At 52.3% G+C, this 22,323-nt stretch overlaps 1 protein-coding gene across 1 annotated transcript in view; it reads left to right on the forward strand.

The window, feature by feature from the left end:
* Gas6 (growth arrest specific 6) overlaps window positions 1–20,614 on the forward strand; it is a 30,415-nt gene extending 9,801 nt beyond the window's left edge. Inside the window, 13 exon segments of the mRNA NM_057100.2 lie at window positions 669–693; window positions 2,617–2,679; window positions 7,436–7,558; window positions 8,242–8,364; window positions 9,474–9,596; window positions 10,433–10,554; window positions 11,580–11,698; window positions 11,885–12,074; window positions 14,791–14,955; window positions 15,915–16,083; window positions 17,716–17,888; window positions 19,166–19,394; window positions 20,077–20,614. Of these exon segments, the coding sequence (NP_476441.2) occupies window positions 669–693; window positions 2,617–2,679; window positions 7,436–7,558; window positions 8,242–8,364; window positions 9,474–9,596; window positions 10,433–10,554; window positions 11,580–11,698; window positions 11,885–12,074; window positions 14,791–14,955; window positions 15,915–16,083; window positions 17,716–17,888; window positions 19,166–19,394; window positions 20,077–20,231 (1,779 nt within the window). The 3' untranslated portion in view covers window positions 20,232–20,614.
* The last annotated feature ends 1,709 nt before the right edge of the window (window positions 20,615–22,323 follow it).

Below are 22,323 nucleotides of genomic sequence, written 5' to 3' on the forward strand. Positions count from 1 at the left end.
TTCTTAATTAGTGATCCATGGTGAAGGGCCCAGCCCATTGTGGGTGGTACCTTCCCTGGGCTGGTGGTTGTGGGTGCTATAAGAGAGTAGGTTGAACAAGCCAGAGGGAGCAAATCAACAAACAACACCCACCATAGCCTCTGCATCCACTCCTGCCTCCAGGTTCCTGTCCTGTTTACGTTCCTGTCCCGCCTTCCTTTGGTGGTGAACAGTTATATGGACCTGTAAGCCAAAAAGTCCCTTTCCTCCCCAACTTGCTTTTGGTCATGGTGTTTTATCACAGCAATGGAAACCCTGAGACAAGAACTCTCTCTCCTTGGACTGAAACTCCTACCTGGACTGAGATATCCTTCTACATACATTTTCTCAGAAAACGTGTGGAGAGGTTCCCTCTAATTGGGTCTAGGTGACACCGATTTGCCTCTTCAAGAAGGTGACTGACTACACAGTCACGCTCTGCAATCATCCTGCAGAGGCTGAGTCAGCAGAGGCCTCTGATTCCTAGGCTTTTCTCTGTGACGTCCTTTCTGAGCCCTACCTTTGGGGGAGCTACAGTGCATGACTTTTTCTCTGTGTGCTTGTCTCCAGGCTTGATTAGCCAGTGATAGTCCTTCTCAAGAGGCCTCATGCAGTACTGGTTAACCATTGCCTTTCTTCTCTTTCCACAGGACTATTTCTATCCAAGATATCAAGGTAAGTTAAAGTTACTGTAGTGGTTTTGTTGCCAAACACACAGAATGCCTGTTTCATGCTGGGGAAATCCCATCACCGTGTTACTCCTGGGAGAAGGGAGCTAGGAGGTCAGAGCTGTCAACAATACTTGGGTTGAACACGAGTGTGGTTTTTATACCATCGTTTCATTCCAAGTTGCCTGGGCCTCAGACTAATGCTGCTGTTTTGCAGATCTCTTTGGTTGATTCTTCCAGGCCCTGCCCACATCTGGAAGTATGGTTAATCAAGTGCCCTCCAACTTACTGGTCTCAGGACTCTGCACTTCTGACATTATTGAAGACATCCCCCCCCCAAACACACACACACACACACACACACACACACCAAAAAAATAGCTTGGCTTGTATGTTGTGTGTTTATCAACATCTGCTCTATTATTGGTTTAAACTTAGAACCTTGCAAAAGGTTTTTTCACAGCTTGTTGAACAGGATCATACACACTCGCTCAGCCACAGGAGCAGGGACACGGTGGCAAGGAAAGTATCATACACTCCTTTATTTGCTTGTTTATTTCTCTATGTGGTTTCTCTGCATAGCCCTTGGCTGTCGTAGAACTCATTCTGCAGACCAGGCTGGCCTCACACTCAACAATCCTCCTGCCTCTGCCTCCCAAGCGCTGGGATTAAAGAAAGGCGTTTGTTACCCTGCTCTAATATGCTCTTGTAGGAGAGGCAAACCGAAGTAGGAGTCTAGTCTGGAGGACAGTCACTGTGCTTCCTTAAGAAGCTCCAAATTCCTCTCTGAGCACTGTTTGTTTGATGGACGCCCAAAGCACTTGGATGTGTATTGCTTGTGAGAAGAGTGTATTCTTGGTCTTCAGACTTCTCACCAAACACTTGCATAAGATACTGGCCTTCTGTTCTACAGGAAGCTGCTTATAATCTGTCTGGCAACAGCACAGGAGACCAGCGCCTAGCCTGCTGTGACTCTCCCGTCTTGGGTACCAGAATCTTGACAAGAGAATAAAGAAGTGTCTGACACACACACAGCCAAGCTGGGATGCACGGAGTTCTCTAAGACACAGACTACAACCCAGAGCCTCGGTGTATTTATTAGATATAACACAGGGGAGAGACTGGCTAGTCTCAGTAGGAAGTCTCTGTAGATATCAGGCTGTACATACAGAAGGAAGAAACCACAGTTGCTGGTCTTTACGTGCACCGATCCATCATCCGTGAACACTCATTTTCAGAACCCCAAGAAAGCGTCACCATTCCTCTTGATAATGGGCGATGGCTTTACCAGTTTCCCATGGGTCAGTTGGCCTTGCAGTCATCAGAGATCCCATGTCACAATACACATTCATTCAGGGTGTCCTCTGAGGCCCTGCACCAGCCCAAAAGCTTTGGGCCATCTCCAGTGCCAAAGCAGAGGGAGCTAGTCCACCTACACATGCGTGTGTGATGCACACTGTCTTCCCACACGCGGACATTCAACAGTGGCCTACTGATGGGTCAGACAGAATGGCTGAGCACCGGTATACACAGCCATCATGTGTTGTGTGTGTTCTAATGTCGTGCTCCTGGCTCCCCTTGAAGAACACATGTGTGCCAGGTCTAGTACCCTGCAGGCTTAAGGTGCCTTACGAGTGCTTCTGCCTTCAGAGTAAGAACAGTATCCTTAGTCTGGCCTGGACCATTGCCAGCTTGAAGTTCGGCTTTGGCCACAATCACACTTGCACCGCAGCTCTTGATGGTCTATGTGATGGGAGAGTCCAGCACTCATCGGTTCTGGACTCAGGTGCTCTATACTGACGGGCAGACCACACACTCTCTGGAGATCCACGGTGTCTGGGTGAAAAGAAACTGTGTCCTCTGGCCCTGACTCGGACGCTTGCTCCACCCCAGGGACGAAAAGAGTGACTGTGCTGTCTGTTTCTTGCAGAGTGCATGAGGAAATATGGCCGGCCCGAAGATAAAAACCCAAATTTCGCCACCTGTGTTAAGAGTAAGTGTGCCCTCCTGCCTCCCTCGAAGCACATCCTGGGTAGCTAGGGCTCAGTTATACTTGGGGTTAAAGCCACTAAGGGAGAAGCCGTCAGATCCTCCCAAGTCAGCTTCTTGCACTTTTAACTTCCTTTTTAAGAAAGTAAGCGCATCTTGGTTTTGCTTTTAGTGAGCAGTAAATGTACATGTAATTGGGGATTAAATAGTCCGTAGGGTATGAAGTGTATCCCCTACCACGTGTCATGTGGGCAAGACCCTCTTTCAGCTCTCTGCCTGCACCTAGGATGTGGCTTTTGCATACCTGTGTCACCCTGTCCTCAGCTACCCCCTGATTGGAGTCCTTCCAGGGCAAGTACAGTCACATCCCCCATCAGATGTCGGCTGCCTTACTTCAGTTTAAGACAAGGCGGTTGACCAGCTTTGGGGGCTTGCTTCTGTTATCACCAGCTAGAATGATGTCCTATGCATCCGTTCAGTTCTGGTTCCTAAGAGAGGGTCAGTCAGACACAACGTTTTTAATTAACTTATTTATTTACTTATTCACTTTACATCCCGCTCACTGTTTCCACTCCCGGTAAACCCCTCCCACAATCCCCCCCGCCCTCTCCAGGATGGTCATTTCTTTCCTTACACTTTCTAATTCATTGGTCCATATGAAATTATCGTCACCTTTGCCCCCAGTGCTCTGAGAGGTTATTCTATTACTCTGGGTGGTGGCTAGGATTGTGGTTTCAGACCACCTCTTAAGATGTTTTGGATTGCAACGACACCCTCTGGTGGGTGGGGGGACCTGATTATTTCTGCTCCTTTGGTGGGAGGTGGCCTGGAAGAGCCTGTTCCTGAGCTAAAGAGAGGTGAAAACCTCCTGTGTCTGCTGGTGCCAGATTCGTTAAATTCGTTTGCCAGATGCCTTGCCGGATCAGGGCTAAGGCAACGCTGCCTCCTGCCTGTCTCTGCTCATCACAGGTCCCATGAGCACCCACCTGGGCTGTCGTTGTCTATGCCCCTCCTGGAGGCTGTACAGAAGTGTCCCCATATCCTTCTGCTGAGGCATGGGAAGATAGGGCCAAGGCCAAGCCCCACCAACTCTGCAGGCTGCTACCCTTTGTACCTAGCTCCTCACCTTGCTGTCCACGGCATGTCAGAGCCCGAGTCCTCTGGTTACCTGTTTTTCGTTAAAAATTAAAGCAAAAGTTTTCGCAGGCCCCATTCTGGCATTTTCTAGAGAGCTTAGACTCGGCCCTAGGCAAACCTTGGTCATAGCAGGTCTTCTGGGAACCCATCACCTCACCTTGTGGGGACTGGTCACCATGCCAACAGCAACTAGAGTGACGGGGAGAAGCCACAGTCTAAGCACGGACTCTGCCCACCTGGTGCCCGGAAGAGCATTGGCTTCTGTTCTGTTCCTTTCTCATAAGCCATTCCTGGTTCCCCGCCACGTCCAATGGGATCCTCTGACAGACGACATCAGGTAGTGGTGGATGGGTCAGGCCACCAGGGTTTTCCAGGGGTCTGGGCACCTTCCTAGGCCCACAACAAATGGCCTGGATTGGACAGGATGGTTACCAGGTCCTAACTTGTCACCTGGTAAGCCAGCACACACATCACACTCCACCCACAGCCACACAGAGGACCCGGGTAGACTGTTAACGTAAGAATAGCAACTTTTGGGGGATTTAGCTCAGCGGTAGAGCGCTTGCCTAGCAAGCACAAGGCCCTGGGTTCGGTCCCCAGCTCCGAAAAAAAGAAAAAAAAAGAATAGCAACTTGCCTGTGGAAAGGTAAGAGGGCCCCCTCAGTGCCTGCAAAACAATGTCCACTCTTTCACCTCTCTTGGGATGTGTCTATGGAGAAGTTCTGGGCACCTGCCAAGGGTCAAACATTGGACTTGATAAATTTCCAACAGGAAAAGAAATGACATGTCATGGGTGGTATTTCTCTAGGGACAGAGGAACAAGGGTTTTTGGCATTGGCTCTGTGTTGGGCGACTCTCTTAAAAATAATATTAATCCATTGGAAGTTGGCACTGCATCATTCCCTCAGCCTAAGGACAGATTTTGCAATGGGTAGATGTGGCTTTCCTGGCCAAAGTGACCAGCCCTCATGCCAAACTTGCCAGTGTAAACTTCAGAAATACACTTAAGCCTCCAAGTAGACACTTTTGTTAGCTGAACACCACATCCTGGCTTCAGGTGGGCTCCCATAAGTCCACAGCAGTTGTGGAACAGCGGGGCCCTCCAGTCCTGACCCCTCACTTACAGGCGACTCTGACTTTATCCAGCCGTTATATGCTTAAGGAAAAATGACATTTTATAACGATCTGCCAGCAACCACTCTGAAGGAATAAAAACTAGCTGGGGACTCGCAGGCACGCTGTTGGCTGCAGTTTGTGCAGACCCAGCAGACTTGTGCAAGGGCCACAGGCGGGGGGGAAATAGATCGCAGAGCTTCCCCGAGAAGCCTAGACTTGCTTCCCAGGCCTGTCGTGGGCTCGGCACCCAGCCGGGCTGGCCCAGGACAAGTGAAGCCTGCCAGCAGTGAGGTTGACCTGAAAAACCTGGATGAGCTCTTGTGTGCATCCGGGAAGTCCAGAGGTTGGCCCCTAACTTATCTTACGCCTGGTGCTCCCCGTGACCCTGCTAGGCAGCAAGAACCTTCTCCTTCTGGAGTTTAGGTGTGGGGAGCAAGAGAGCACCTGTGGGGAGGGCCCCCAGGAATGGAGCAAACACTGGTGTGGGTGACCTGGAAGACTTCTGGCATCCTGCTAGGGTGACCTCCAGGAGACAGCGTTTCCAGTTCCCTCTGGCTTGGCCCAAAACTGTTCCCTGTAACTCAAGAAGGAACAAACTCTGGCTTCAGACCTACGTTGGCAGCGAGTAGGCTGCAAATGCCCAAGAGCTGACACCAAGAATTAAAGTCAGAGATGTGAACTGTCATGACTCTCAACATGGCTGCTCACCCACTGAAAGCGGAGGAAGAGCAAGTAAGCATCTCACAGCCACTTCCTCCAAGAGGGACAGCTCAGGCCCCCTCCTGGTCCTCTGCTTCCGGTCTCACCTTTTCAGCCCCAAATTCCCTGTTAGATGCCAGGTAGGGTGTAGCATCGCCTGTGATGAGGCCTGAGCTGATGGCAAAAGATACAAGTATGGCCATGCTCTAGGAGTGCTGGGTCACACGTGACTACCCGCCCTCTGCTGCAGGTCCAGCAGGGGCTTGGGTAGAAGGAGGGAAATGGGGTTGGTTACCCTCATCCAATCAGAGCTCTCCACGTCCTGTCTGGAGTCAGTCCCATTTCATATCTTCTACCTCTGAAACTCTAGAGCCACTCTTTGGTCAAGCAATAGGTAGGGCATACGGACATCAAGGAGAAGGAATCCGGAAACATTATGACGTTTAACAGTTGGCGTAATTCATCTGGGTGAAGGAATACCAGTCCAAGTGGGACACCAGTCTGGACACTGATAAGGCTAGGAAGTGGCACCCCTTGAGAGAGTCAAAGGAGCTGACACCCCATGTATTCCTAGACCCTCTAGGACAGCAGTTCTCAACTCATAGGTTCCCACCGCTTAGAGGTCAAATGACCCTCTCATGGGTCAGCTAAGACCACTGGAAAACTTAAGTATTTATATCGTGATTCGTAACAGAATCAAAATTACAGTTATAAAGTAGCAATGAAAATAATGTTGTGGTGGGGAAGGGGAAGGGTATCACCGTAACGTAAAGAGCTGTATTAGAGGGTCACGGCATGAGGAGGGTTGGAAACCATTGCTTTTGTACTATCCAGCTGTTGGTCGACAGGAGCCACCCCCATCCACGCATCCAGGAAGACTGTAGATCCTTCAGAAGGAGCAGGGCGAAAAGGGCCCGGGGTTCCTATCCTCTGGGTAATGCCCACATCTGCTCATCCTCTGAAAGGGTTCTTTGAGAACAGGATATAATAATGGCCCTCTGTCACTTCCCAACCTTGGGGTTGAAGCCCACGCTGAGTGTTCCTGCCCCCATGCAAGGCATGGCACAGGCTGTGTCTGGAGGTCTCAGCCATGCTCCCAAGGTACTCCACGGACGGCAGGGACATCAAACGACCATTTTTTTTTAAAGACATTTATTTATTATATATAAGTACACTGCCGCTGTCTTCAGACACACCAGAAGAGGGCATCAGGTCTCATTCCAGATGGTTGTGAGTCACCATGTGGCTGCTGGAAGTTGAACTCAGGACCTCTGGAAGAGCAGTCGGTGCTCTTAACCCCTGAGCCATCTCTCTGGCTCTCGAACGACCTTCTCACTGCAGGCTAGAAGCTAAGGACTGAAGCCGTGTGGCTCAGTCACCCCTGCGTCTCGTGCGACTGGACACTGCACGCCTGACACCATGCCTCGGTGCTGAGGTCCTATGTGTCTGGCAGTGGAGCCTTTGGCCTATGCAGTGGGCTCTACCAGTGCTGTGGAGAAAATGTGCCCAAGTCCTCCTAGGGGATCTTGGAGACCCATTTCCTGGGAGGCATAAGCCAGCAGTCCCTCTTTGCATAGTCCAGTGACAGTCAGCCCCTCCCAGTAGACACTGGAACTGGTCCCAGTGCCTTGAAGTTTCCCCACATTTGTTTCTCGTGGAGAGCCTCCATCACAGCTTAGCCCACTTTGGAACTCCTGGGAGCTCCGCTGGGGCCCCCACCAGAGGCTCTGAACACCTCCAACTATGTGGGGTGGTGGGGCTTTCAGAGATATCCTGAGTGGTTTTCTTTTCTGTATCCCCCAACTCAGACTTACCTGACCAATGCACCCCAAACCCCTGTGATAAGAAGGGCACTCAACTCTGCCAAGACCTCATGGGCAACTTCTTCTGCTTGTGCAAAGATGGCTGGGGAGGCCGGCTCTGTGACAAAGGTAAGTCCACACCTGAACCTCCATCTGTCCCACACTCTCTAGTCACACTCTACCCCTCCTACTCGTCACCCCCTAACCCAAGACTGGGAGACCAGCCATCCCTACAGTCTGTTCTGTGTCAGCATCCCTCTTGGGAGCCCATTGCAGGGCCAGCGTGGGATGGCGCTCGCCTGAAAATCTCCTGAATGCACCAGCGCCAAGGTTCATCCTCTAGAGTTGTCAGCTCCTAGAGAGTTGAGGCTCCAGAGAGCTCTTTGGGGACCACAATTGGAGTGAAGGAAAAACCACAGGGCTCTTAGTACCCCAGCTGATGGGCTCCACCTTGAGTTACTTGGGTTCAGGTGTGAGGTGTTAGGTAAAACTACAAACAAAACAGCAGAGTGTGCCAAGCTTTTCACTCAGGGCAGCCCTGCTGTGTGTCCACAAGTCGTCTGGATAGATCTGTTCAGGGTGCTAGACTAGGCTGTGTCTAGGTCTCATGTCTGCTGGGTACTAATTGGTGGGTCCATTTTGTCCTATACCAAGTCCCCTTGTGCACCTAGGGACCCTTAGAACCGAGCCTATAGCTCTCCCCACCAGCAGCAGTTCGTGTCTCTCTGACCCGCACACGGTCCGCCTTACTTCCCATGAGGCTAGCAGGGAAGTGCCCGGGTAGGAGGCCCTTACTCTTTCTTCATGTCCAGATGTCAACGAGTGTAGTCAGAAGAATGGGGGCTGCAGCCAGGTCTGCCATAACAAACCAGGAAGCTTCCAATGTGCCTGCCACAGTGGCTTCTCACTTCAATCAGACAACAAGAGCTGCCAAGGTAAGGCCCCAGCTGTACACTTAGACCCTTGCCTGTCTTCCTGTCCTGGGGAGGGGTGGTGGGGATGAGTGTCCTTTGGAGATGATCCAGTCCAGCCTCCTTGACATGATTCCCTAGACCTGAGAGCAAGGGCAAGAACTGGAGATGCCCATCCACACTAGTGCTTCCAAGGCACCCTCCAACCCACGGAGCCTGCAGACAGCCTGTGCAAATGACTTCAGGGAAAGGTTACAGGCCCCAGGGCTCCTGTGCACCTGCCATACCTCCCAGATCCTCCCAGCACAGAGTCCCTCTACCCTACCCCCAAGAACACAGATGGAGCCCCCCCACTGTGTGGCCCCACTCCATTCACTCCAGATCAGGGGGGCTGAGGACACCCAGAAAAGCATCTCCAGTGTCCATGTTTTATCCCTGAAATGATTTAGGGTATGGAGGAAAGACACCCCAACACAGATGGACCCAGGGTATCTGAGTCACTGAGACTCACTGGGACCCGACCATGACAACCTTTGTGGGTGGTCCAGATGGATGCAGGGGGTGGGGGAGAACCAGGGTTTGAACATAGGCATCATGAGACAAACGACTATTTCCCTCACCCAACTTGAAAAAAGAGAAGACTTTTTTTATTTTTATCGTGCGTGGAGCTCGCCCCTGACAACCCCGAAGATTATTCTTAGACGGTATGATCGTAGGGGAACTCTCGGTCACTGTGTCCCCCTATGAGTAATACGCAGGAGACGCATTTGGGAATAGATATCCCTACCCTCCACATCCTCCTTATTCAAGGTAACAGTGGTCTTCTCTTGTAGTTCCCGTCCCTGGCCTTGGCTAAGGGACGCAGTTCCCACACTTTAGTAGCAGGTTGAGGACACCTACCTTGCATTATGCATCCTGAGCAATGACGTCTTCCGTGTACCCAATGTGGGGTGAGCAGCATGTGGTCCCTAGGCCCACCATCGCTTGACACCCGCAGGGATGGCATTGTGCCTTCCTCCCATTCTCCACCCTTCTGTCTCGGGGCTGTTCTCCCCCTCACTCCCCCAGCCCCAGTGGCCACTGCAGCTGTCCAGGACCGACCTCAGCCTTGGCCTGGCTGGCTTTGCTTGCAGATATAGATGAATGCACAGACTCAGACACCTGTGGGGATGCGCGTTGCAAGAACCTTCCGGGCTCCTACTCCTGCCTCTGCGACAAGGGGTACACTTACAGCTCCAAGGAGAAGACCTGCCAAGGTATCCGTGCCACAGCCACCCAGGTTACTTCTTTATTTGATGCTTGGCCTGGGACACATGTTGGTCACTGTCTGAATGTAGACCACCATTGCTTCATTGGCGGCAATCACTGGTCACGTGTTCCAGGAAGTCATTGTACACGGGAGGGTTGGGAAAATGTCAGAACCTCCTCAGAGGGTCTGTGTACCTTCAATGGAGAGGACCCCTAAAGTGTGCCCTCTGCCTCACCCCCTTATCCAGCCCCATGTGTTCGTGCACACATGCACACAGACCATGCCCTCACACATGTATGTGTTCCAGTATAAACTCAAACGAGCACACACTCGTGTGTCTTTACCCTTCTCTAGCCTGCGGTAGACGAAGGGAAGACCCTGAGTTCTTGGTAGACTTGGGCTGCACCTTCAGTGAGTGGATGGGGAGTGACGGGGACCTGTGCTCATTTTGGAGGATCACCATGTCCCGAGGGCAGAGACTCTCCCTCCACAGTCACTGCTGTCTGGAAGCTGCAAGAGACTCCCTACGGGAGCTCTGGGGAAGGGCTGGACCCCCAGGGAAAGGAGCGTGGAGTTAAGAGCTCAAGGGAATCCTGACTCTGTACCGTTCTCCACAACCCACACAGACATCCTTGGTCCCTCCATGTTTGGGCTGGTCAGTGTGAACACAGTACTCAGACATCTTCAGTTCTTCATTTCTCTCTAGAAGGCAGGGACCTAAGACACAGGCCTCCGAGGTAACAGGCTGAACAATGGTGTCCACAGAGTCTCTAGGAGGAGCAAGTGGATTGCCCAGAGTGTTTGGCACCACCCCGTGCCTACCATGAGTCCCTCTGTTGGCAGATGTGGATGAGTGCCAGCAGGACCGTTGTGAGCAGACCTGTGTCAACTCCCCAGGCAGCTATACCTGCCACTGTAATGGGCGCGGGGGCCTAAAACTGTCCCCAGACATGGATACCTGTGAGGTAGGTGACCAACCATAGTCCCCACTAGATGACCTCTCGTGGAGCCCCAGTGCCCTGCTTTGTATAGGGCCCTTTGGTATTAATGGGTTATGGGAAGAAACTTTCTAGAGACATCATTGATTGAAAACTCCTATCAGCTCCACGGACCACACAGCTAGCCAAACCTCTTTTGTTGTGTTGATGAATTCTCCAGAGCAACTCCCTACTCTCAGCCACGCGGCCCGCTAAAGTGGAGTAGACGCAAGGTGTTATATGTTCATACCAGGATGTGTACACACACACACACACACACACACACACACACACACACACACACACACACCATTCAGGGCAGTTGTTCATTGATGGCATTTTCTGAAAGACTCTGGGTGACCAGGTACCATGATAACTTTGCAAGTCAGAGAGACCTAGGAAGCTGGAGAAGCATTTTTCAATTATGAGTCTGAAGTTCAAATCACAGAGCACCCTCTGAGGAGCTCCCTTTGCATGAAATAGGACCCTCCTATCCTAGGCTACAGGGCCAGGAGACCAGCACTTATGTGGTCCCTGCCGCAGGCTCCTTGCTGGCCAGTGTGGCAGTGCAAGACCATTGTGTCCCTCAGGCCCCTGGAAGCAAGCTCAGCCTAGTTTAATTCTGTCCTCTCTGTGGTCAGTGGGAATGTTTACAGCAGAAAGCAGGGGGGTTTCTTGAACCATAGCCTTCGAGGTCTCTGTGTTCTGTCCGTTTTGTAAGAGTATACTAGGAAGGAATTTTTATTGTCTCTGTGTCCTCTGTGTGAGTTTGATGCATTTAATAATTTAAGCTCCAGTAGCAAATAAGAACAATGAGGAAGAAAAAAAAGTGATGAAGGAAGAATTCAGAACCCTGGCCCTGACTGGAGGCACCAATGTGAGCTGGGTCGATTTCCGAGAGTGGGCTAGTCAGAGGTGAACTTCTAGACACCCAGTGTGACCAGGACCTCACAAGTTACTTGAAAGGCATCCACGGGGCATCCCACCCCCAATGCCCTCCTATCTCATGGCAGGACATCTTACCGTGTGTGCCCTTCAGCATGGCCAAGAGCGTCAAGTCCTTGTACCTGGGCCGCATGTTCAGCGGGACCCCCGTGATTAGACTACGCTTCAAGAGGCTCCAGCCTACCAGGTGAGAAGCCAGGCACGCAGGACAGCAGAACCCAGGTGAGAGAGCTGATCCGGGAGCCCAAATCCACCCAAGACCTCTGAGAGAACCGGCTCCCTGTGTTCTGGAAAGCACCACAGGGGCCAAAGTCTACCTGGGCCCTGAGCCACCTTCCCTGTGCCTCACTTTGTCCCTTGGGTCTGTTTACAGGCTGCTGGCCGAATTTGACTTCCGTACTTTTGACCCTGAGGGAGTCCTCTTCTTCGCCGGAGGTCGCTCGGATAGCACCTGGATCGTCCTGGGCCTCAGGGCTGGGCGACTTGAGTTGCAGCTACGGTACAATGGCGTTGGACGCATCACCAGCAGTGGGCCAACCATCAACCACGGCATGTGGCAAACGGTAGGTGGAAGGCCAAGGCTCTCTCTAGCACTGGGGGCTGGATGTGTGGCCCATGGGTAAGACGCCTGCTCTAGTTAGCCGCTGCTTCATTGACTGAGTATAGCTTACTCAGAAAGGGCCTCATGCGAGAGCCACATGGCTTTGGCCCAGAAGATACTAGGAAAAAATGCTTAAGGATGACCAAGCATGATACCAGAGATAACCAACTCATGACACCCATGCACCTGAGCTGCTGGGGCCAGACTCCACCATCATCTGTTACAGGGGTTTCTTCTGCCCTCAGCTCTGACTGCTGTTCCCACTGGAGCTGGGGTGGTGCACAGTGTCCCCTAACCCACTCTGGAAACACATCCTATACTCCAGGCAGTAAAACAGGCTTGGGAAATAATGATTGGAAGGAAACCAGACATGGTTTTTCCTCTTAGCAATGTAGATGAAACGTTCCACTTGGTAGATGAGGAAGGACCCCTGCCATCTTTCTTTCCTGACATTGAGAGATTGGTCTCTGTAGCAGCAAGGGAAGGCTCCATGAAGAAGGAAGCCTGGGAGGAGGTCCTGCTACACAGCCATGGGGGACAGCAGCTGTCTGGGAACAGTCACTGTGACACGGTACTGCCTAGGGGACAACTCACACACCCTGAACTCGTGGCTCAGTCATAAAACAGCCCAGGAAGCCAAGGTCTGCCCCTTCTGGTGCTCCCTGACCAGCCGTTCATAACAGTCTGCCCTTCTGACAGACAAGGACAGATACTAAGTAAGCCTCCACCAGACCATATCTAGGTTAGGTTCCCACATCGGCTTCAAGGCTTCCCTGTGTACAGTGTTTTCTGAGGAATTTGCTTGATTATTCAACATTACTCCATCCTGGACACTAAATTGTTAGGGGGTTAGAAATTTTAAAAATATGTATGCTCTTCCAAACTACAGCACTAGCATGGGGGTTGCCGTGCTACAGACAGCTCACAGGCTGAGCAGACGGTGAGGGCAGAGGTGTTTAAGATTGGATACCTCAGGGCTGAGGATGAGCAAAGGGCTTCAAGAGGCATCAGGACACGGAGCACCTCCTAAGTAGCAGAGAGGTTAAGTTCAGGCAGGAGGTTACACAGGCCACAGAGGAAGGGTGGTCATGTACACCATGGAGGCAGACACACCAATAGGAGATCCAGAGTGAGCTGACATTCAGGGCTAGGCTGCACTGAAGGAATCTTGGGGTTTCTGCTGTAGAAATCTGGAAGGCAGTGAAGGCCGTGGGAAGGTGCAGGGAGTGATAGCTCTTTAACGATAATTATCTCATTCCCTTGGGCCATTATGGGCACCTAGCCATAGTCGCCTGTGTTAGCCAGGTTAGGTATGCAGACAGCAGGGAGCCCTGTCCTAAGTGTCACCTGACACCTCGGTAGTAAGCAAGTTAAATATTCCCTTCTCACATAGTGGAGAACCCGTCATCAGTAAAAGACATTTTGTTTGCCCAGCACAGCGTCTGCCATCTAAATACAGTGCACACTATGGTCACCCACTTTGGGATAAAAGTGTTCCAGATTGGGTTCTCTGCTATGAGGGATTTCCTGGACCCCAGAGTCAGTGGCACTGTTGGGCGGAAATTTGTCATCTGCATGACACTGGGTGACACTGGGTGAGGGGCAGCCAGGAGCTTCATTTTCAGATCCTTGTACTCTGGAGCCCAGACAGCACAAGATCGATTGCTAAATTAAATGAGATCAGCTTAGGGCTTACAGTAATGACAGAGGGCACACAGCCCATGTCCAACCCATGCTGATATCCTTCTGCCCACAGCAACCACACTGACTGGGGTCAGAACTGAGACCTGAATTTGTTTAATCAGGGAATTTTAGCTTGGTGACAAGCCTCTACAAAAGCCAGGGCCATGGCAGCACAGCGTGGTCTGTGGTGTAGCACCTGGGGCCTGGGCTGTGGCTGTCACTGGGCTGTTACCTGACACTGTGTTTGTGTCACATGTGGTGAGAACAGTTCAAACATGGAGCTGGCATTAGGTTCCGTCTGGCTGTGACCCCAGTACTCGGCAGGATTCAGGTTCCACTTTGTAGCCTGGAAGTCCCTCACACGGGCACACAAGCCACTGAGGGCAGCTCTCTGTGCCAGTCCATAGTGTCCAGGGTCCCGGATGTGCAGAGATCTTAGAGTAGGTCTTATCTCACTCTCCCCAAGACCAGTTGGATTGTAGCTAATACTCTGTGCTTGTCTCGGAGCGGATACTGTAGACAGCCAGGCTGCAGTCTCCCATGAGGCCTATGCTACATCAGAATAAGCATCAATAGAACCTTTCTGTGACTGCCTTCTAGAAAAGGCTGTGCGTTTCGGTTTTAACGCCAAATGCACTGGGGAGGCTGGCCCTCTGCACTGGACAATCTTGCGTCTGCTTTCATATCCCTGACCTGTGAGCTCCTGAGGGGAGAGCCACACTAATGACTTCCTCTGAGGAAAGAAGTGGGTGGGAAGAACCCAGACCATGGTTTAACTCATAGACACGAGTGATGTGGTGTGGTCTTATGAGGTCAGACTTCCTAGACCAAATACTTGGACATTGTTTCCCCTGAAGTCAGGTGCCCTTGGCCCAAGTGACACCGGCGTGGTTTCATGGGTCAGGCTCCTAGACACAGGTGACACGGCATGGCCGGCCCACTATGGGATCTTACAGAAGTGACCATCCACTTGACCCCCGTCTGACCCCCTTCAGATCTCTGTGGAAGAACTGGACCGCAACCTTGTCATCAAGGTCAACAAAGATGCCGTGATGAAGATTGCGGTGGCTGGGGGGCTGTTCCAGCTAGAGAGAGGCCTGTACCACCTGAATCTCACTGTGGGGGGCATTCCCTTCAAGGAGAGTGACCTCGTCCAGCCGGTGAGTCCACTCCCGACACGGAGGGGGATGCAGTTCAGGCTGGGCTGTACCTACAGGGGTTTACCCTCTAGCTGAGCCCAAGTCCTAGGATAGTGAGGAGCCACGGGATCTCCATGCTGGCAGCCACTCTTTGGGCATCAATAACTAAAGATGTATTCTTGGCCACCTCTCAGGATACTCATCCAAGTCGTCATCTGACTTGATAACAAGAAAACTTATTTTGCAGTAAAGACAAAAGGAATTAATAAATGTTTTGGATGTATCAGTTTGGGTTGCTAATCACACCTAGATTTCTAGTGACAGAAGCCCCAATGACAATGATGGGGTTTTTTTGTTTTGTTTTGTTTTTTTGGCCACTTTTCAGTCCTGTTTCTTTCTGTCGCCCGCCACGACTGGCCTTTGCTCTTCATCTGTCTCTGAGCCCAGTGGTCAGAACCCTCCTTTGGGGGTGGTGACAGATAGAAGCCCACTTCGTAGCTGATAGTGACTCAGTCACCACTCAGGAGAGTGCCAAGGGGGTGACATCAAACACACTGTTGCAGCTCTTCTGTGACACGTGAGGGTGACCTGATTTGATGATGTAACAGTGTGTGCACAGTGGGGCCTGTGGTCAAGCTGGTGCTGGCATCCCTTCCCCTAGTAAGGGACAAGGCACAATCACAATAAAATGCCCCCTGGACCTGCACAGTCAGTGGCAGGTACCTTGTCCCGCCTCCCCGCCACATGTGCTCCTGTCCTGAACGTATATAGGTGTCCTGATATGTCTTGAAAACAGAAGAGCTCTTTTGTGGAAAACTCCCTAAATTTCGTTTACACTGTAGATTTTATACATACATAAGCCAGGGGGCCCTGCCTGCAGATCCCGCAGTACTAGGCTCGAAACCTCTCTTGCTCTGGTCTGCCGTCATGGTGTCCTAGCTCTGGAAGCCACCAGGAGTCACCAGGACCTGTCTTTCCAGATTAACCCTCGCCTGGACGGGTGCATGAGGAGCTGGAACTGGCTGAATGGGGAAGACAGTGCCATTCAGGAAACGGTCAAGGCCAATACAAAAATGCAGTGCTTCTCTGTGACAGAGAGGGGCTCCTTCTTCCCGGGGAATGGATTTGCCTTCTATAGCCTCAACTACAGTAAGTGGATGGCGCCTTACCTGGGGCTGGCCGTGGTGGGACTTCTAGGCAGCCATCTAAATGGTTCCTACCTCAGGCGTAAGCTGGTTATCCTCAGGCTGGCCCAGGGCTCAGCAGGGCAGGCAAGGCCCGGCTCCCAGGACAACTATCTGGTCTTCACACGGAGTTAGCCGTGGAAGAGGAAGTGATGGAGACACGGTCCGATAGTTAGAAGCTTGCCCGTGTGAGCCCAGGGAGAACCTGGAAGAAACTCTGTACGGTCAACCTTGGACATGTCTGAACACGTGGGACAGTGCTCAGAAGTGTGCCAAGCCTTCACTGGCCGGGGACTTCATGACGCTTATAAATCAACGAAAGTTTAGATGTAGAAAGAGGGCGTGGAGTGAAGACAGGAGGGTCAGCTTTTATCACCCTTGGAAGGGGCCTGCAGCAGGTGCTTAGGGCCACAGGGAGATAAAGCGGGAAGGGCCTGGCACAGTGTGTCCCGCTGTGCATCTCAAGGATGTGGTAGGGGAGGGGGCTGCATGAGGCCTGCAGATCTTTGCTGAACAGGCATGTCAGCAATGGAAACTGTATCCGCCAGTCCTGGGGACAACCAAGGAGACACACAGGTCTGGTCCTCAGGTCTTAGGCTCCTTTATACAAGAGCCCATAGTTTCCTAAAATACAGTAGCCACTGAGGGTCATTTGGGCCCACCCAACCTCAAGTTCTGAGAGAGGGTGACAATGCCCAATAAGTCGCCAGGCTGAGAAAATGCACCAGACAGGCGGGGTCTGGTGTTCTGGTCAAGCACCGGTCATGCCTGTGCCTTGATCCACTCACAGCAGCTTCCTCTACTCTATGGAGTTTCACGAGGTGTAGATTTGAATCTCAAGACTGAGGGCTTCATCCTGCCTCCTGTGTTCACAACACAAGGCGTCCCACGGCTGCGTCAGCACCTGTGTGTGTTTTATGGGAATAAGTTTACGAGGCTCTGGAAAGCGAAAGCACCCAGACCACAGGCCTAGGGCCCGCTGGAGCAGTGCGTCTCACATCGTCTACTCCCAGCCACGCACAAGCGTGACCTCGAGTTCTTCAGCCAATTTCCATGCCGTAGAGTCTCCCGGAGCTGGCAGAAGGAAGGTCAGCACGTTGGCTTTGCTGTGGAAGGCACTTTGAGAACCGCAGGGGGAGACGTGGAAATGAGGCGGCAGATGGCCCTTGCTGGGCTTGTAGCTCCCTGGATAGGTTTTTGTTACTCGGAGGATACTTGGAAGTGGGGGGGGGGGGCAGCCATTCTGAGGCATCCCCAGTGCCCGTGGGTTGGGAGTCTACAGTCAGTGGTGCAGCTCTTCTTCGCTCCGTTCTGCACGCTGAGGAAGTAGAAGTTGTCACCCTGCCACTGGGGGACAACTATGTCGTCCCCCTCCCTCTCTGTGGCCCTGGCCCTCTCAACAGACGTGTTGAGAGACACTGGTAGGTCTTGGGGTACAGCCTTGTTGCGTGCTCCCCACTTGCCTTCTTACCAGGAGGTCCCCTCCCAGAGCGTGCAGAGCCGTCGTTCCCCGTGGCACACCGGTGGGTCCGGGCTGCTACTCACTCTCGCCTCTCTGCCACTTGGATTGTCTTGTGATGGGCTGCTTTCATTGCAGCCCGGACATCGCTGGATGTCGGCACGGAAACCACCTGGGAAGTAGAAGTCGTGGCTCGCATTCGCCCTGCCACTGACACGGGGGTGCTGATGGCACTGGTGGGGGACAAAGACGTCGTCCTCCTCTCTGTGGCCCTGGTCGACTACCACTCCACAAAGAAGCTCAAGAAGCAGGTAGGATTGAATGGGTCCAGCTTTGACTAGGACGCACTGGCCGCAGAGCACCTCCCCCTCATCCCCTTTGACCTCAGTCAAAGCCTGAGAGACACCCATTCATCCCCTGGCACCAGGCAGCAAGGAAAGGTCCTGAGGATATTGACTGCCCTGGAGACTCCTTCCCAGACCCAGGTCTAAGTGCACACAGCTGGGTGGTCCCCTCTGGCTTTGGGGACAAGGTTGCCATGCGGTCACACAGCCACAACTGCACAGTACGGGCCAAGGTGGCTAGTGGGCAGTGAGCTGGACCCTAGGTGTGGGGTGTCTCACAGGGAGCAGTGAGCCGTACATAGTAATGTCACTAGCACGGTGAGATTGCCACTTTCTCTCTGAGGCACCCACGAACCTAGCCATAAGCTCCGAGAGCGTTTCAGGTGATGAGGCTGGGTAAGGCCCTGGATTCGGCCACCCCCTCAGGGAGAGCCCCACTTCATCGCAGACTCTCTGTGCAGTGGCTCCCGAAGCCAGGCAACCGTATCAAGCCACTGACTCTGACTCTTTGCTTATAGGAGTTAAGGCTTTTGAGAAAGAAAGGAAAACATTCTTCCTCTCTCCCATGTTCCTAAGAGGGGTGGGCATCAGACAAGAGGGTTTCTTTCTCTGCCTGCCTGGGCCATACAGCCCTGTGTGCTACTTACACTAATCAGCAACAGGGTTGATTTCCAAGACACATACCACCAAAGACCCAGGCTTCATGCTGCCCAGCATCTCGACCCACCCCAGTATGTGAGATCAACAGCCCAAGGCTCTTGCCAGCAAAGACTGTTCACCCCAGAGAGGGCAGGCAGGGTGTATGACCTTCCCCAGTACTGGGCTACAGCTGACAGATGTACCCTGTTACATTCTTTTGAGAAGTCAGCTCGGACTGGGTAGAGTGACCCAAGCCCTCAGTTTTCCAAGGACTTTAAAAGGTTTTGTGTGCCCATGGAGACAAGGAAAGGGCACGGGGGTCAGAGATGGTTGTGAACACTCAAGTCCTCTAACCACTGAGCCATCTCCTCCTATCACCTGCTAGCTGCTCCCGGCTTTGCATGCAAAGAAACAGAGCCCGGCGGGGGAGGAAAAGGCACAAGAGTCCCTAGGCATCCTCAGAGCCGGGGTTACCATACACCATAAGAAGGGACTACAAAGACCAGAGGCTCATTAAGACACAAAAGCTAGCCTACAGGGCCAGCCTTGACCGGGATAGACTGACCCCTACCTATATCACTCCTTCGCTTCTGTATCCCCGGCAGCTGGTGGTCCTGGCAGTTGAGAATGTTGCCCTGGCCCTGATGGAAATCAAGGTGTGCGACAGCCAGGAACACACTGTCACTGTCTCCCTGCGGGATGGCGAGGCCACCCTGGAAGTGGATGGTACCAAGGGCCAGAGCGAAGTGAGCACCGCACAGCTGCAGGAGCGACTGGACCTGCTTAAGACACGTCTGCAAGGCTCCGTGCTCACCTTTGTGGGGGGCCTGCCAGGTAGGCGCTTCACACGGAGGCTGCGACAATGACTGTGAGACAGGCTTCTGGTTACAGGCACTATAACCGCAGGTCGCCCTGTGTACTGGCTTCTGTACTAGGGTTGGAATGAGGGGGTCTTAATCAGTTCTGCCAGACATGCTCTGAGTCGTCCATTGAAGAGTCTTATCCGGGAGCCCAGGAGCCCAAACACAGTGGTGAGGGTTACCAGGTGATACAGGAAGTGGGTATCTGGGGTACCTAAATACTGACAGGCATCTGTAGCTGACAGTGACTGCCCACCCACCCGCCCATCTCTCACTTTTACTACCAGAAGCTAGCAAAAGCAGCCAATAGCATCCCACTTGCTTACACAGGCCTGGAGGTGGGATTGGATGGAGCAGGGGTGGCAGGTAGGCACAGGGCTTGACTTTCAGCAAAGAGCAGACTCTGCCTGACCAGTAGGTATTTAGTTTTAACCAGTAAGAATCAGGAGCATTGGAACTCACAAGACACAAAGATACTCAGTAGACCATCTGCATGTGTGGTTGAGGGGAGATGATGCCTTGTGCTATATCCCCGTGGGACGGTAATAGAAGCGGGGGGGGGGGGGGGGGCAAACGCCCTGCAGAGAGTGTAGGTGGGGCTGACCCCTATGCGGCCTGAACTCCCTTGGCTCAGTGTTTGCTCTCTTGCTGCTCAGATGTACAAGTGACTTCCACACCCGTCACGGCGTTCTACCGTGGATGCATGACTCTGGAGGTAAACGGGAAGACCCTGGACCTGGATACGGCCTCCTACAAGCACAGTGACATCACCTCCCACTCCTGCCCGCCTGTGGAGCACGTCACAGCCTAGACCGAGCTGCAAGAGTTCTCTACACCTAAAAGACACGGTGAAGCAGGGTCAGGGACACACAGCACCATCTCCTCTCGCATGGGCCCTGCAACACTGGAGCAGGTGGGCTACTGCCTTTGTGGCTTTTTTTTTTTCCTTGAGATCTTTCTTTTTGCCTTGTAATATATCTGTACATAGTGGGACTGATACCGGGTCAGCGGCTGCTCATGAGAGAGCCGCGAGGCCTGGTGAGAGCTGGCTGGAAGGGGCTGGACTGGAGGGGCTGGCGGTTCGCAGCAGAGCGGGACTATCTGAAGAAAATAATTCTCTATTATTTTTATTACCACATGCTTCTTTCTGATTCTAAAATATGGAAAATAAAATATTTACAGAAACCTTTTTAACCCTGTGTTGGTCACTGTCTATCCTAGAAGTTCTGCTTTGGGGGGTGAATGAACTTTGAGAGCATCCTACCATAGGCCCGCAGTTCGGGGGTCCCAGGAAGTCCCAGACAAGGCAGCTCTGAACTAGCTAGGAGCCTCTCCTCACATGAATGATGGCAAGAGCTAAAAGCCAGGGTTCACCAGCAAACTGCAGGCCCTCGATTTACTCTGCAAATGGAGACCAAGTTCTGTCTGGCTGTGCTGTCAGTCCCACCCCTAGAACCCTTCTTTTTTTTTTTTTTTTTTTTGGTTCTTTTTTTTTTTTCGGAGCTGGGGACCGAACCCAGGGCCTTGTGCTTCCTAGGTAAGCGCTCTACCACTGAGCTAAATCCCCAGCCCCCCCCTAGAACCCTTCTTAAAACTGCCCCTGACAACTAGAATGTGGGGGTGGCACCTGCATAGAGTCTACCCATCTTTCCCTAGACCAGACATTTGCCTCCATTTACTCTGTTTCAAGGCTACGAGCAGAGCCGAGAGAGCTAAACCCTCCCCGGGCTACAGGACACAAGAACACAGCAGCTTGCTCCTGTTTCCGAGCTTTTTTCCGAAGAAAAGTTGGGGAGACTGATTTTCTTTAACCCTAAGCACCCTCTAAGCTTTTGTGAAGCTTGAACCATTGTTGAACACAGTCCTGCCCAGAATCCTGAGCCTGCCCGTTCGTCCTCAGGCAGCCTCAGAAGCCTGCAACCCTCTAGAGGTCAGCTCTGTCTTCAACTGGTGAGGCCGCATCCCCCTAGACCTTCAATGGTTTTTCCTTGCGTCGGAGGCAACTCTGGAATGTTCTAATGGAATGTTCTCACGAACGTCCTCCAACCACCCCCAATTCTCTCCAGGTCATTGGGGCAAGAACAGAGCAGGGCAAATGCTGGTTTGGAACTAGACCACACAGACATGCAGGGAGCGGGCACATATTTGGCATTCCTCATCTGTCTTGGGGAGGCACCAATTCGGGAAGAGCACAGACACCTCTCTTCTCTGATTGCTGTATCCTCAGACTAGGCTGGCACCAAGCCTTATACCAAACAAAGCCATAACACCTCTGCCTACCATGGGCACCTCTCTTCCCTAAGTCCAGATGGGCAACCTGGGGATCATCCGGAACCTCTGAGGAGATATGATGCAGACTCTGAAGGAGAGTAGACTGGATTGTGTGGTCTTTGAGGTCTGAATTGGTTACAAAGTGGCCTCTTTTTCTAGGCAAGGGCTTTTATCATCTGCTTTGAGTTGTAGTCATTGTATCCTTGAGGCTGCTTTCTTGGGCCTGGGGCTCTCCCATGCTCACAGGACCCTTGTCAGCACCCCATCCTCCTCCCCAGGCTCTACTGCACCCCTCTCCCAGAAACTGATAAATATGCCTCCAGGTTTTACCAAATGTACCCAGGGTCAATCACCTTTTAGGAAGCACTTCGGTGGGGCAGACCATTTTACTGTATTTTCTAAACCTCCCAAAGCCTGCAAATCATACATTGAAACGGAAGGCTAAGTGATCTCATGGAAAGATACTGGGGATACCCAGGATCACAGGGTCCCTGTCCAGAATAGACAATGACTTCTTACAGGTAGAGGGACCAAGAGAGAAGCAAATAGAGGAGCTAAGCCAGCCCGGTATGATGCCACCCATTACCACACTATTGCTACTGGGTCTTAGCAGAGCTATCTGTGACCCACAG

This window comes from Rattus norvegicus, chromosome 16 (genome assembly GCF_021556685.1).
Source record: "Rattus norvegicus strain SHRSP/BbbUtx chromosome 16, alternate assembly SHRSP_T2T, whole genome shotgun sequence".
In the NCBI taxonomy this organism is placed as follows: domain Eukaryota; kingdom Metazoa; phylum Chordata; class Mammalia; order Rodentia; family Muridae; genus Rattus; species Rattus norvegicus.